This window comes from Myotis nattereri (genome assembly GCF_964212035.1).
Source record: "Myotis nattereri genome assembly, chromosome: 5".
Classification (NCBI taxonomy): Eukaryota; Metazoa; Chordata; class Mammalia; order Chiroptera; family Vespertilionidae; genus Myotis; species Myotis nattereri.
In genome coordinates, this window is record NC_138080.1 from 37886725 (window position 1) to 37903074 (window position 16350).

The 16350-nt window shown below is 40.3% G+C and overlaps 1 protein-coding gene across 1 annotated transcript; it reads right to left on the reverse strand.

The window, feature by feature from the left end:
• Positions 1-12856: 12856 nt before the first annotated feature.
• Positions 12857-15172, reverse strand: LOC308520224 (disintegrin and metalloproteinase domain-containing protein 20-like; the record flags this gene model as incomplete). Its single annotated transcript, XM_081092749.1, has 1 exon — positions 12857-15172. One exon carries the CDS (start codon positions 15170-15172, stop codon positions 12857-12859), a length of 2316 nt encoding a protein of 771 aa, XP_080948875.1.
• Positions 15173-16350: the final 1178 nt, after the last annotated feature.

Here is a 16350-nt window from a genome sequence, read left to right on the forward strand (position 1 = left end):
TCCCCTTAAAATCAGGAGCTAGGCAAGATCTTATCATTCCTCTTCAACATTATATTGAAAGTCTTGGCTTACACATTAATACAGATCAATGGAATATTTTAAAATTAAATATAGTTAAATTGAATTGAATATGACAGATAGGAGTGAAATCAAACTCTGAATTTTCAGGTGAGCTGATATCTACATAGATGATCTCAAAATATCTTTGGAACTAAAAGATCCTGGAACTAAACAGCAAATATATGGAGGCCACCAGTAATAGGGTCAATATACAGAAGCCAATTTTCTCCGCTGTACAAAAGAAATTAAAAAATATTGTTTTCAATTGTACAGAAAAAATTGAAGTACTTAGGTAAAAATTTTACAAAATTTGTGCAGAATCTGTATGTGGTGATCTAAAATACACTGATGAAAGTCAAAGATTTAATAAATGAAAACATATTCTATGTTCATGATTCAGAAGACAAATCTTGTTAAGAAGTCAAATTTTCTCAACATGATCTACAGATTTAATGCAATCTCAGTCAAAGTCCCTGTAAAGTTTTTAGAGATATCAACAAACTTTTTTTGTAGGTGGATATAGAAAGCAATAAGCCTGAAATAGCCAACACAATTCTCAAAAGGAAGAACAAAAATAGGGATTCACAGGACCCACTAGTAAGACTTACGATAAAGCTGCCCCCATCAAAGACAGAGTAATTTAGTAAAGGAATACACATCAATTAGTGGAACAGAATGGAGACGTCAGAAACAGAAATATATGCACTGAAATATAATAATATCATGACTTTCACCATGACTTTGAAGGCTACCAGTATATGTCACCTCAAAATATATCACTTTGGCATATTGATGATTTTTAATGAAAGGCACCTAGTATAGCTGGTGTAAGGACACTCTGAATTCTTTGTCTTCCTGAAAATATGTGTTAAACCTCTCACCTAAAGTCCACTCCAGGTCAAAAGAGAAGACATTCTCATCAGTAGAGATAGGAAATTTGGAGGTGATCTTTTAAGAGGGGGTGACCTGTTAAACCAATCCTTATCTTTCTAGTTACTTCTTTACCATTTACTACACATAGCTCAAATTCCTATCTTGTCAATTCCTCACAAATTTACTAAAAGTTCACTCTGATCACTACATTGAGTCTTCATTCCTTTGTCAAAGTTCCCATATAAATGTAAAAGTTAAAAGATTTGTATGTTTTTATCCTGTTAATCTGTTTATATAGTTTAATTTCAGACTCAGGCAGGGACCCTAAGAGAGTTGCAGGAAACTTCCTTCCCAATAACAGATGCTGACAAAAAGAATGAAAGGAAAGGCCAAAAATAATACTAGAACATTTGAAACATTTAGATGTCTTATAAGTTATCTATCTATCTATCTATCTATCTATCTATCTATCATATCTATCATCTATCTATCTATAATCTATCATCTATCTATTTATCTGAAATACATATGTGAAATACATACATATACTAGTAGATCTAGACAGAGATCTTTCATTATGCAAATATTATCTCCATATGAGGCATACATTTCAAACAATATTAAAAAGTTAAATAATACTTCTAGGTGAAAACAGGAAAAAAATTGGTGGGTGGGCATGGATTTAGGGATGAGTAGCTATAACACCAAAATTACCATCTACACATGAAGCATATATAATTTAACTCTATTAAAAATATTAATAAAAATATTGTTCTAAGAAATACATTAAGAGAATAAAAGCACAAATTTTAAATTTTGAGAAAACACATAGATCTCATATTTGTTAAAAGGTATAGCAAACATATACAAGGATCATTAAAAATCAAGAATAAAAAGAAAACCTATTTAATTAAAAAAGAAACAACAATGTGAACAGACACATTTCCAAAGTAGATACACAGATTACAAATAAGCATGTGAAAATAATGCATGTATTATTTACCAGAAACAAATGCATGTTAAAATGATAATCTGATGTGTTTAATGGCTGAATAATAGTCTACTGTGTACATGCAAACCACATTTTCTTTAAAACAATTACATGATGCCATTAAAGACAGCATAGGTGAACCATGAGGATATTATGCTAAGTAAAACAAAAAGAGATACCATTTAACACTCAAATTATCTTCCCTAAAGGAAAAATTAAAAAAAAAAAAAAGCGCTTATCTATTAAGAGAACTGATTGGTGGTTGCTAGAGTGATATTTGGGAGGAGTGGGTGAAGGGGTCAAATGTACAAATATCCAGTTATAAAATAATTCAGTTATAGGGATGTAATGTACAGCATGGTGACTATAGTTTTTAATATTGTATTGCATACTTGAACGTTGCTAAGAGAGTAAATCTCAAAAGTTCTCATCGTAAAGAAAAAATCTGTAGCTATGTATAGTAACATGTTAACTAGACTTACTGTGATGATCATTCACAATATATACATATATTGAATTATATGAAATAAAAAAGAAACCTACAACATATCTATACATATAAAGAGGTAATATGCTAATTGCCGTTATGGTGCCCCCCCCCCCCCAATGACCACTTTGCATATTGATGCGAGCGCAGCAGGGGGCAGGTGCCTGGAGTCAAGATCCTGGGGTTCTGAGGATAGCGCCTGACAGGAGCGGAAACTGCAAAGAAGGAAGAGGAAGCGGCCCCGGGGAGCTCTTCCAATGCCCCCCCTACGGACATCCTACCCCAGCCCCTGCATCCCCTGGGGGGAGGGACAGACACCCTACCCCAGCCCTTGCACCCACAGGGGGACAGAAGGCTGACCGGATGGGGAGAAGATCCAGCCTCGGGGGTAACTGCAGCCTGCACCTCTGACTCCCAATCTTTTCCCCCACCACCCCCGCCAGGGGCGCCCACAACAATAGCAGACCTACGACCACCCCAAGGCACCCGGGCTGGGGCCACTGCTGCTGGGCCCCCTCCACTGGGGCTGGGCTTGCCTCCCCTCCCTACAACTCCAGACCTGGGTGGAGGCAGGCCTGAGCCGCCCTCCAGGGTCAAACCTTTCACCCACCCCCTCCATACTTCCTTACCCTCCCCCCCTACCTCCCCATAGCAGCAGCATCTCCGCAGTGGAAGCGTGCTGAACCTAGCTGGGGGCAAGCCTAAATCCACTCTCCTAGCCCGCTTGGCTCCACCCTGGCCCGGCCCCCACCCGGCTTCAGGAGATTGGAGCTCGCCCTGAGCAGGTACAGCTGCGAAGCAGCCACATACAATTTAAAGAATGGCGCCAAGCAGGAAGGTTTGACAGTTACTCCCCATTTGGCCTCGCTGCCCCCTAGCCCCCCCATAACTCCCTGCCCCCTACCAGTGCCTCCAGGGACAACCACTCCTACAGCACTGCTGGCCAGAGCCCGCCCCTCTGAGGCCTGTGGAACCCTCTGCAAAGCTTCCATAACTATAGTCCCAGGAAACAATCATGCCCTCCTCCCCTAATCAGCACCTGCTACCTGTGCGGGTACCATGGGCTTAAAAAGAGCAATCCCTTCCCTTTTAGACATCACTTACTTGATGAAACATTTCTAGGTTTATTAGCTCAGAATCTTCTCATGACTAACCAGTGAAGTAGGCAGAGAAGAGATTACAATTCCCATGGTATATGCGTATATATGCAGAAATGAAGCTCAGAGAGGAAAAGTGTCAAGCCCAGTGGTTTCCAAGGTGCAGCACAAGCCCCACGGGGGTGGGGGGATTTGACTTTAAGTGTGGGCAATTGAAGAATAAGTTATCAGTGAATTTTTTGCATTTCTTATGCATCTAGGGGGCCTCATCTACAGCGTATCCTACATAATAAAAGGCTAATATGCAAATGACCGAATGGTGGGATGACCGGTCACTATGATGCACGCTGACCACCAGGAGGCAGTCACTCAACATAGGAGCTTCTCCCTGGTAGTCAGTGCGCTCCCACAGGGGGACTGCCGCTCAGCCAGAAGCCAGGTTCATGGTTGGCGAGCACAGCGGCAGTGGTAGGAGCCTCTCCCGCCTCCTTGGCAATGCTAAGGATCTGACTGATGGCTTAGGCCCACTCAGCTGTCAGTTGGACATCCTCCCAGGGCTCCCGGACTGCTAGAGGTCACAGGCCAGGCTGGAGGACCCCCCCACCCCCCAAGGGCATGAATTTCGTGCACCAGGCCTCTAGTTGTTAAATAAAAAGAGAAGTATCAAAAGAGTCAAGAAGGAGGAGGAGAAAAAGCAGAGAGAGAAGAGGAGATAGTGGAGGAGAAGGAGATGTAGAAGGAGAGTGATCTAGTAGTAATTTTCTGGTGTTTTTAAAGTAACTTTACATCCTCAGGACCTAGAAAGGTAAATGGTACATAACCGAACCTTCTAGGTTATAAACTTTTGGAAAATAATTAAATGATATGAATCATAATATCCTTCAGATACTGATAATGTCTGGTTCTCAATTAATATTCAATAAATAAAGGAGAAGGAGAATTAAGCTTGGGAAAGTCCCATTGATAGAAGGGAAAAATTCATGGAACACGAGTCTATACTGAGATGAATATATGATTCAATGAACAAAAAATGAGGGAGAAGAGGCAAATTCTTCCTTACAAAAATATTTTAAAAACTATATGTAAATACTCCTCTTGAGTGTAAGCTCAAATTCATGGCTCACTTCCAATAACAGAAGATGGAAAAGAGGAAAAAAAGTAACTTTAGAGCAAAGAAATATGGCGGGTGCTCCTAACCAAGGGACCAATATTAACATCACCAGTGATGCCATATTGATGTCCTGACCCATGATACGATGTGCTAGAAAGGTACTTCATCTTTGTGGTACTCTTTCCAAAAATCCATGACTCCAGTCTAATTATGAGAAACAAACAAAATTTTACAAAATGACTTACCAACACGCTACAAAACTGTCAAAGCCATAAAAAAATGGAGACCAAAAAAACTGTCATATATTAGATATGATTAATGAGATATGACCTGAGTAAATGCAATGTGGTATCTTAGGTTGGACCTTGGAATAGAAAAAGGATGTTTGTTTAAAAACTAGGAAAATGCAAGAAAAGACTAAATTTTACTTAATAGCAATGTGTCAGTGTTGGTTTCTTTGTTTTGACAAAGGTATCATGTTGTAAGATGCAAACATAGAGGAAAATGAATGAGGGGTTGCACTGGTTTACTAAGTATCTTTACCCAGGTATAAAAGATGTATTAGTTATTATTTGGGTTTTGTCTTGATGACCAATACATACTTGAAAGCTATTTATTTATTTAAGACTGTTAGTCATTGATTTGTTGAGTTTCTAAAGTTTGTTGTTTCCTGTATTTGGGACAATCAAGAAATTGTGTATCACATATTTAATTCATTAACTTTGGGCAGGAGTAAACTCTAATACACAGAGATGAAATATTTTTTCTCAGATTGTTGCTGATAAATAACTGCATTTGGCCATGAATAAAATGTGAGCAACAAAGGGGATTACCTAAGCACTTAAAAAGACCACCTTACTGTATTCAAAACGTATTTCCATAGAATAAACACAAGAAGTCTATTTGATTAGTTAAGGTGTATATTGATGAAGGTTTACATAAGGTGTTAAATATCTTTGGTAATGTTTACAGTAAGAATCAATTATCTATAGTCAATTAGCCCAATATATAGGAAAAAATAGTCTGGGAGAATTTGAAAAATCATGCAATGTTTATATGGTTTCCTGAGAAAATAGTTGAGCTCTGATTTATATCCTTTATTTTCTGATATTTTGGGGGGTTTCATCTGGGGATCAAGAAAATATTAACCATTAGATAATTTTTTAGGTTGTACTCAAAGCATTTAGAGCCTTCCAGATTCATAAAATTTATAAGGGATGGGGGCCTGATAAATCCAACAGGTGGAATATAATGGCAAGCATTGCAATTATTAGAGAAAGGCAAAATAGGAAATTGAAAGAGTTAATAAAATAGAGAAAAGGGAACACTTGTACACTGCTGGTGGGAATGCAGACTGGTGCAGCCCCAGTGGAAAACGGTATGGAATTCCCTCAAAAAAAATTTTAAAAATTGAACTGCCATTTGACCCAGGTATTCCATTTCTAAGAATATATTCTAAGAATTCTAAAACATCAATCAGAAAGATTTTCAACTGCTAAGATCTGAAAACAGCCCAAGTACCCATCTGTAGATGAGTGGGGAAAAAAGTTGTGGTACAGTTCCACAATGGAATACTATGCAGTTTAGGAAAAAATGATCTCTTACTCTTTGAGACAGCCTGGAGGGGCCTAGAGTATTATGCTAAGTGAAATAAGGCAGTCAGAATAAGTTGTAAGTTCTTATCTAAAGTAGGTTTATATATATTTGTATGGAAAATAATACAATAATTAATAAAAATTAAACTCTGTTTTGTGTACTCAGGACTGTAATCCTACTTTTGCTCACCCCTGTAGTATATATAGTAAGAATGTGAAGACTGAAAGTTACTACCGTTGTAAATACTAGAGCTGTTAATGAGGCATGACTGGCATGAATAGTAATTAAAAAGATTTCCCCGGTTTCCAGTCTTCTTCTGGTTGCCAACTATTGAAGATACTAGCAATGAGAACTGGCAAAAAAGACATTTAATTTCTATATTTGCATTCCCTGTGTGACAAAGCAGAGTACAAATGGAAAGGATGGATAGAATTGAGACAGCAAATTAAAAACACACAAAGACACAGTATTCATTAGCTGTGCCTTTGCTAAGGAAACACAAAGAGACTAATTTCCTGAAAAAATTGAACACCATTTAACATAAAGAAAAGTAGTAATAGTCTAGGAATTAGGATATTTTGGGAATTTTTTAATGACCAATATTTAATGGCCCAAATAAAAAAAAATTCTTGGGCATTATGTCAATGGTCTGTGACACATTCTGTAACATTTCTACAGCCAGGAGACTAAAATTTAGTACATGGGAAATCAGGTCAGACTGACTGTTGTGTTTTTTTTTTTTGTGTGTTTTTTTTTGAAATAGGGAATTGTTCCTTTTCTTCCAAAATGCCATTGGTATTTTAATGGGGATTGCACTGAATCTATAGATTGCTTTTGGTAGTATGGACATTTTAATGATATTGATTCTACCAATCTATGAACATGGTATATTCTTCATTTGTTTATATTTTCCTCTATCTCTTGTTTTAGGGTCCTTTAATTTTCTGAGTACAGGTCTTTTACCTCCTTGGTTAAATGTATTCCTAGGTATCTTAATTTTTTTGTTGCAATGGTAATTGGGATTGTTTTTTTTTAGTTTCTCTTTCTGTGAGTTCATTATTAGTGTTTAAAAAAATCCATAGATTTCTGGGGTTAATTTTGTATCCTGCTACATTGCAGAATTCATTTAAGCCTAATAGTTTTTGATGGAGTCTTTAGAGTTTTCGATGTCCAATATCATGTTATCTGCGAATAATGACAATTTTACTTCTTTTCCAATTTGGATCCTTTTATTTCTTCTTGTCTGATTGTTATGGCTAGCACTTGCAGTACTATGTTAAACAGGAGTGGTGAAAGAGGGCATCTTGTCTTGTTTCTATTCTTAGGGGAAATGGTTTTAGTTTTTGCCCATTGAGTATGATGTTGGCTATAGGTTTGTCATATAAGGCTTTTATTATATTGAGGTATGATGACTCTATTCCCACTTTGCTGAGTGTTTTTATCAGAAAATGGCGGCTGACAGCTGTGAAGTGGGAAGACTCAGTTTTTGCTGCTGGGGTCTTGATTTATGAGTGCCCAGGAGGGGCTCACGAGGCACCCAGGGGCCATTTGCCAGAGCAGTGCATTAAGAGGAGCCCTCGCGCTGAAGTCGGGTGACCCTCAGTGTCTGTGGATAGGCAGCCAGGAAGGGGGAAGTCCCAATTTCTATTGCTGGGGCCTTGAGCCCTTGTTTGGATACGAGTGCACCCAGTGTCCAGCGGGGGCTCACACAGGTACCCAAGAGCTATCTTTGGGGCTGTGGGCTCAGGACGACTGTGCGCTGGAAAGACGTGACTATGGTGTCTGAAGGTTGGTAGCTGTGGAGTGGGAAGACTCAGTTTTTGTTGCCAGGGCTTTGTGACCTTGGTTGAACTCTTGCAGGCCCAGCCATGGCTCACAGAGGCACCTCGGGGCCCTTTGCCAGGGCAGTGCATTAAGAAGGGCCTTCATGCTCCAGTTCTGTGATCCACAGTGTCTGTGGGCAGGCAGCCAAGAAGGGGTGAATCCCAGTGTCTACTGATGGGGGCCATGCGTCTTTGTTTGGATAAGAGTGTGCCCAGCAGGGGTTCACGAAGGCACACAGGAGCAGCCTGTTAGGTGGTGGGCTCAGGAGACCTGCATGCTGGGAAGGCGCAACTGAGGTGTCTGGAGGTCAGCAGCCAGGGAAGTCACTTACTGCTGCGGGAGCCATGCACCCTTGGAGGTGGAAGTCCTAGGGCGTGCAGGTCTGTGGGATGGGCAGCAGGATTTTGGCTAGAGTCGCTGCAGGGTTGCAGGCAGTGTCCAAGGCCAGTCTGGATGGTGGTGCTGATGAGTTCCTAGAAGTGGCCACTCTCCCTTTCAAGATGGCATGGGCTCCGTGCCTGAGCCCTGCAACCTGGAGAGTGCCTGCAGTGGTGGTAGGCACTTCCTTCCCAGGAGAGCCTGATCTGCCAGTCTCTGATACTCCTGCTGGATTTAACTGTCCGTCACTCACTCAATCACTCACTCAAACACCACACACATCCACACACTATTTACTGCCTTACTCACTCACTCACACCCTCTCCCTCACCTCTGTCCTGCCAGCTGCCATCTTTTTCTCCCCTGATAAATTTTTTATATCCCTGCAGTTTTGTCACATTGATCAATCTCTGTACCATAATCACCACTTCCCCTTTTACTATTATTTTTAGTCTATGTCACAGTTTTCCAAAATTTGAGTAACAATCCAAAAAAGCACAATTTTGTACCTTTCAACCAAGTAAAAAATACTAGACTAGGAAATCATAAATGTCATAGATATCCCTCAAGATGTGAATACTTGGAAAAGACTTTTGTCTATGTGCGTATATTTATATATATTAATTCACACAAATCCTATTTTTTTCTTTACACAAAATTCTTGAGTGACTTACCAGCAGAAAAATTAAGCTACAGCTAGCTGTGTTAACTGATTGTCTTTTTATTTGAGACAGCCCCCTTTTTTCTCTCTAGATTGATTATGTAGTCACTTGGCAGCAAGACTCTCCCAGTTCTACAGATCATGGCAACTTGTTAAAGTTCCTCCTCATTGTGACTCCACCATCCCCATCAAATTTTACTAAATTGCCAATATGAACAGACCCCTATTTAGTAAGTTCTTTGAGGTAAACCAAGGAAGCAAGTTTAGTTATTCATTATCCTTGAGAGTTTACCTGTGGGACAGAGAGGTTGGTAATGTCTTCCAGCTGGATACCTACCAGTGTCTTCCTATTTTTCCTCCAGTTTGGTAAGTTCATTCCAATCTGCATTTTTTTCCCTATGGAATTTTTCACTTTCTCTCTGGCTTCCATCACAATTAGTTTCTAAAGAATTATTTAGAGCTGTGTTAATAACTCTATTTTTTATGATTGGGGCTCTCCCAATTACAACAGGAGAGTCCAAACTATGCACACAAGGGCATTCTTAGAGCTTCCGGCTCAGGTGAACAAAGAGAATACACCACTGGCTGTTATAATAAACATCACAAAAATGAGTGATTTCATAGAGACTTATTTCCTGACAATTAGAGGATAGAATTACAAAATCAGCATCCACAATGCCTTACTGTCTCTGAAGATAGTAGGGAAGGATTTATTCTAGGTTTCTCTTCTGGCTTCACGTAGTTCCTGTCTCTGTGAAACATGATTCAGTTTTGACAGGATTATTTTCCCCTGCCCAAATTTGCAATTTTAAATAGGACACCAGTCACACTGAATTAGGCCACCTCCCCACCCCCCATTTTCAGTGTTTCATAAACCTAATGAGTTACTCTGCAATGAGCTTTTCCCAAATAAAAACATTTTCTGAGATTAAAAATGGTGGCAGAGAAAATGGCATCTCACAGACATGCTCCTAGGACCAAACTGGAATTATAACTAAAATGCAGAAGAACCACCCTGAGAAATGAACTGAGGACTAGCTATAACACAAGAATGTCAAAGTCGCAGACGGTGGGATCCATGCCTCATTTATTCTTCTGGCCATGAGTTTGACATGCTTGCTGTAGAGAATGCTAATATACAAGGATGGAAAGTGGAGACCGCATAAAGTCTGGTAGGAGGGGCAAAGTTGCTAAAGGGCTGGCCAGGCTCCCACAGACAGCAGCTGAAATACCAGAGAGATATCTCAGATGTGGAGTTTGCCAATGAGAACTCTGGGGTCTAATCCCCAAGCTGCCATTGCTCCAGAAGAGAGCACCAGAACTGATAAAGGAGCCCACATAACATCTGGCTATGTAAAAGTGCAGGGTTGCAGTCTGCCAGAGAGAGAAGGCTGGAAATGTAGTCACCCTCTTATATGGGTCAAGCACAAACTTCCCTGAGTAGCTCCTCACCTTGTCCTCTTGCAGAGGGAAGGTAGAGAAGACTGGAGCTGTCTGAACAGAAGCCAGGATCAAGGGCTCTGGGGTTAGAGCTCAGAAGGCAGACACCTTGGTTTCCTGTGGTAAGTCATGCCCTCATGCAGTGGAGGCCATCTTTCTCAGTTAAACCTGTATGACCTTGACATTTTGCCTGTGGGAAAGACAGCTGACCACTCTATTGTAAAATCCCCAGACCTACACTGTGGAGTTTCTGAAGCCCAAATCACTGAGAATAACAACTATCCTGCAGGCAGAAGTAATTATCCCATCCTGTTGGAAAACCTCTCACCCCATCTCTAGAAGTTGGCCTGAGGACTACTCAAGACTGAATCAATCAGTCTACAGGCAGAAGTGGTTCACTAGAGGCTTTGAGTTTTTGCCTAATCTAATTAGTAAGAAAGAACAGTATGGTTCCCCATATTAGACATCAACCCAGACTGCTCAGTGAGCAAAAGCTAATGACCCCAAAGCACCTGCAGCTGACACCTGGAGGACCATCTCCATTAGTGAAATAAGTACAGCTCAGAACAGGGCCCATCACAGTGGAAGACTCAAGGAAGAGCTAGCCTCCGAATTAAGGAGACCCTGACCATTGAACAGCTGGCACAACAACATTGGGGTCAAACCTCCCTGGCAGCAAATCAAAGGGGAGATCCCTCCCATACATGGAACATCAACTACCAAGTACCAATTACAACAGTAGAGCCCAAACAACACATACAAGGGGCAATCCTAGAACATCCAGCTAAGGTGAACTAAGAGACTACACCACTGGAACCCTCAAGAGACTTTCTACATAAGGCCATCCAACAAAGACTGGGAGGCATAGCAGATCTATAATACACAGAAGCAAATACAAAAAGATAGCGAAAATGGGCAGACAACAAAATAATCCCCAAATATGATAAAAGATCTCCAGCATAATGGAGGCAAGCAACAAATCAGACATGGAGTTCAAAACAAAAGTTATAAAGATGATTAATAAACGTAATGCAAATTACAGGATATGAAAAGAGAAATAGAGACCATTAATAAGAATCAGACAGAAATGAAGAATGATATATCTGGATGATATGAAGAACACACTGGATGGGATTAAAAGTAAACTGGATGAAGTAGAGGACCGAATCAGTGATTGGGAAGACAAGGTAGAAATAAATACTCAATTAGAGCAGCAAATAGAAATAAGAAATAAAAAGCAGAAAGATAGCTTAAGGGAGTTAGGGACAACATGAAATGTAACAACATCTGCATTAAAGGAATACCAGAGAGGGCAGATGATGAGCAAGGTTAGATAAACTGTTTAAAGAAATAATGAAAGAAAACATCCTCGACTGGGAGAAGGAGAGCATTATGCTAAGTGAAAAAAAGCCAGTAGGAGAAAAATAAATATCACATGATCTCACTCATTTGTGGAATATAATGAACAACACAAACTGATAAACAGATATTGAGCCAGAGACAGAGAAGCACTGAACAGGAATCAAACTTCACAGAGAAAGCACAGAGGTTGGTGGGGGGTGGTAAGAAAACAACCAAAGGACTTGTATGTATGCATAGGAGCATAATCAATGGACACAGACCATAGAGGGGTGAGGGCATGTGCTGCGGGTGTGAGCAGCCAGGGAGAGGATCGCAGGGAAAAGAAGGCTTATTAAATACTTCAAACAATAAAGAATTTAAATTTAAAAAACACAAAGCTCTGTTTTGCTTACTCATAATGGTAAACCTACTTTTGCAACCCTGTAATATTTATAGCAATAATGTGCAGGCTGAGCATTACAATCTTTGTAAAGACGAGCCTTGTTAATGAAGCAAGACTGGAATGAATAATATTCAAAAATTTCCCAGGTTTCCAGTCTCTCTCTAGTTACCAACTATCACAGAAACTGATAATGAGAGGACTGGCAAAGAAGAAATGTAATTTCTATGTTTGCATTCCCTGTGTGACAAAGCAGAGTACAAATGGAAAGAATGGTTAGAATGAGACATAGCTGTACCTTTTCTCAGGAAACACATAGAGAATAATTTCGTGAACAATTAAACACTACCTACTTAAAATAATAAAAAAACAGTAATAATCTAAGTTTTAGGGTATTTTGATAATTTTTAATGGACAATGTTTTATGATCCAAAATAATAAAATTTTTGAGGCATTATGCCAATGTTCTGTGACACATTCTATACCAATTCTGCACCCAGGAGACTAAAATTTATTACATGGGAAATTGGAAAAGACTGGACTTCATTTTTGAAATTATAAATTGTTGCTTTGCTTTCTAAAAGGCAGTAGAAAATTTTACTGTTCTTCCTCAGATGAAACTGAAACATCTTGCTTGTTTTCTGTAGATAAAGTCTTTGCATTTTGTTCTTCGTACTCATGTGTAGGTGACACAGTAGGCTCTTTTCTCTCATCTCTTCTTTTGCGTGCCAGAAAACATAAAATTAAGAAGCATAACAACAGAAAATTAATGAACCAAAGTAGTAGCATGTAATTGGTTGTTTGCCCTATTTTTTCCCTTTTGTTCCAAGGGTGTGGCCCACTATCTATACTACCTCCATGGCCTTCTTTCAGGCAGAAGGGAGGGTCCCACTCATAGCTGCAATGGCAGTGCTGTCTGTTGTTGCAGACTCCTTTCAGATTGCAGGTTTTAAGTGAACAATTATTTACCAGAAGTGACATATGGACACACTTCCTTTTGATGCAGACATAACCTGCCCCACACTCTGTCCCATCTTTCACATCACCAATGTCAGGATCTGTCATCCCGAAGTGGTAGTCGGTACCCCAGCAGGTGGCGCCATTGATGTGAGACCAATGCACAGTGGAATGATCCCTTAGAAGGGGAATTTGTATCACGTTATCACACTGAACCCTCCCGCACAAGGTATCTGAGATGCTACATTTTATGTATGCACCGTTCATTAAACCACAGTTCCCAAAACGGTCACCTCGAGTGTTCATTTCTGTGTAACAACTCTGATTTGCACTCTTGGCCTCTTTGCCAAATATGTTCTTACACTGCTGCTCACGGTTATTGCATCTGTTTTCATAGCAGTAGCCACCGTCCTTGCATGGCATCCCATTCTGCAAGTACACATCCTCTGGACAATGGTGGGATGTCCCATTGCACCACTCTGGGAGATCACATTCATTTTCCTCTTGTCTACAAACTCTGCCTGTGGGCAGGATCTGACAGTCTTTGCAACAAAGCCCAAAAGCACAAGCAGCCCCAGGGCTGAGAGTGCAGTTGGACTCACAGCACGGATCTTTCATACACAAATGTAAAGCGCCACAGTCACACTCTTCTCCTTCTTCAACCACACTGTTTCCACACCGTGCAAGTGTGAAGGTGTTCCCAGTATTTGATGGAAAGTACAAACAAGTTTGACTTGCAATGTTGTTCATGAAGCCGGCATAACTGCAGTTGCTGAATTTAGTTGCACCCGATTCATATCCATACATTATGCATCGTTTATGTCCACATGTACAAGTTTTGTCATCATGAGGCATACCCAAAATATGACCAATCTCATGTGACACAATATATGCAAAAGAATACACATCATCATTAATGAAACTATCAACTCCACAGTTAGAATTATAGTTACATACTGTTCCAACAAAGGATAAGGCAACATCTTCACCATAGTGATGCCTTACAAAGAGATGAGCAACATCATGGGGAATGCGCTTATTAAAGCTAGCTTTCTTCCAGTTGCAAAATGGAGTTAGGACAGCATCTACTTTATCTGTTGGAAAGGGGTTTTTTTCAGTCCAGACCTCAAGTCCCATTAAAACCACATCAACATCAATTGGCTTAAAAATGTTATGTACTGCATTGACTACAAGTAATGCTTCATACTGCACAGCTGTGATGTTACTTTGGTGATGAAGATATCGACTGTGGTCCACCACCACTGCCAGTTTAAGAAGCCGCCTGTGTGTCCACCAGCCTTCATACCCACTCTGCATCAAAGTGAAATTAGCACTCTCCTGAAATTTCAATTGTCTTGCTATTTCTTCATCTGTTAATCCACATTTCATGGGTGGCAACTGTGTCTCTTCACTTTTTATCCTATATAAGAGATGTTCAACTGTGGTGGAAAGTCTCTTGGGCTCTATTTCATAAACAATGTCATTTGTCTGTAATATTCCTTGAAAACCTCCCAAACAGGTACTCAGGGCAACCAGGGATTCTGGGTCCCCCTCCACGTAACCATGATAGTAGCAGTCATTCTGGATAAAAGGCTGGTTCTCAAGGAGAGCGCCCTGGTCCGAGTAGGTAAACACTGGGAAATGTCTGGATAGAAAATACCTGTTGACCTTCATGTGTATGACCTGATTCCGACCCCCAAAATGCATTCTGTAAGAGAGCCAGTCTTTAGTCTTCATGCCAAAGCCAGTGCCTGTTACCTTCAAGGGAATCACCACTTCTGGGGGACCTTGGCGTTGGGCGTGCACAATCAAGAACCATCCATATGGGAACAGAATCACCCCCAGCCAGAGTGACAGGAGAGTGTTCCTCACACACACCAGGGCCTCATTCACAGCCATTATGGAGCCACCACACACAGCCATTGGTGAGAGCAAAATAGGATGGGCAGGAAGCATCACTGTTCCCTCTGAGCTGGGTGTTCAACATTGACTTTGAATCTGTTCTCTGGCAGGCTCATATTAGAGGAACACACTGAAAGAGAAAATAAAAAGAGGAGTAGAGACAGGTTTGGGGCTTATGAGCAGGCCAAGGTGGAGGATGAAGAAAAAGACAAGTGTTAAGCGGATTAGTGTTTTGTTTAAGACATGACTCAGAATACTGCATCATTTGCCCTTAAAAAAAATTGTAAGGAGCCCAGCCCGTATGGCTGAGTTGGTTGACTGTGGTCACTGGTTCAATTTTTGGTCAAGGAACATGCCTGGGATTTGGGATCTATCCCCAGTACCGGGCATGCAGGAGATAACCTCTCCATGTCTGTCTGTCATAGAGATTTCTATATATCTCTCTCTCTCCTTCTTCTATCTCTAAAAGTCTATATAAGCATATTAAGAAAAAAAAATAGTAAGGCAGTGTGAGATTGTGAGTGTACAAAAAAATAGTGATTGGGCATAAGCGGACACCTTTTGAACCTAGATGAATGATACATAGGTTTTCATGGTACTGTTTTTTAACTACATGAACATGTGTGAACAATTTCACAATAAATATAGAAAACTGAGGGTCTTAATGGAAAGGTGAACATATATCATGTTTGAGAGGGAGACTCTATTTACACTTTTTAACTTCATGTAAATATTAATATGTAGTTTTTCTTTTTCAGTTTCCTTTTATTTTATTATTTTTTTAAAATTTTTTTTTTTATTTTTCAATATAGTTGTCATGCAATCCTATATAATAAAAGAGTAATATGCAAATTGTCCCCTGGTCTGGGAATTTGAAAAGAGGGCTGGGCAGGCAGTCCACCCACCTATGGCCCCTCCCCAACGGCTGGCTCTGCCTGATCAGCCTTGATCAGGCCAGATCAGATGGACCCCAGCCGTGCACAAATGCATGCATAGGGATGCTAGTATAATATTAGTCTTAGGAGTACACCTCATTGATTAGACCTTATGAAACTTACTAAGTGATTATACTGATAAATCTTACCCCCATCTGATAAAATGCATTCATTGTTATTAGAATAGTAGAGACCCAGTGGACAAATTGGTGCATGGGTGGGTTCCCTCGGGGTGGCCCCAGCTTGCAGCCCCTGATCATGACCCCATTGTCACAGCCTCGTAGCCCCTACTGGCAC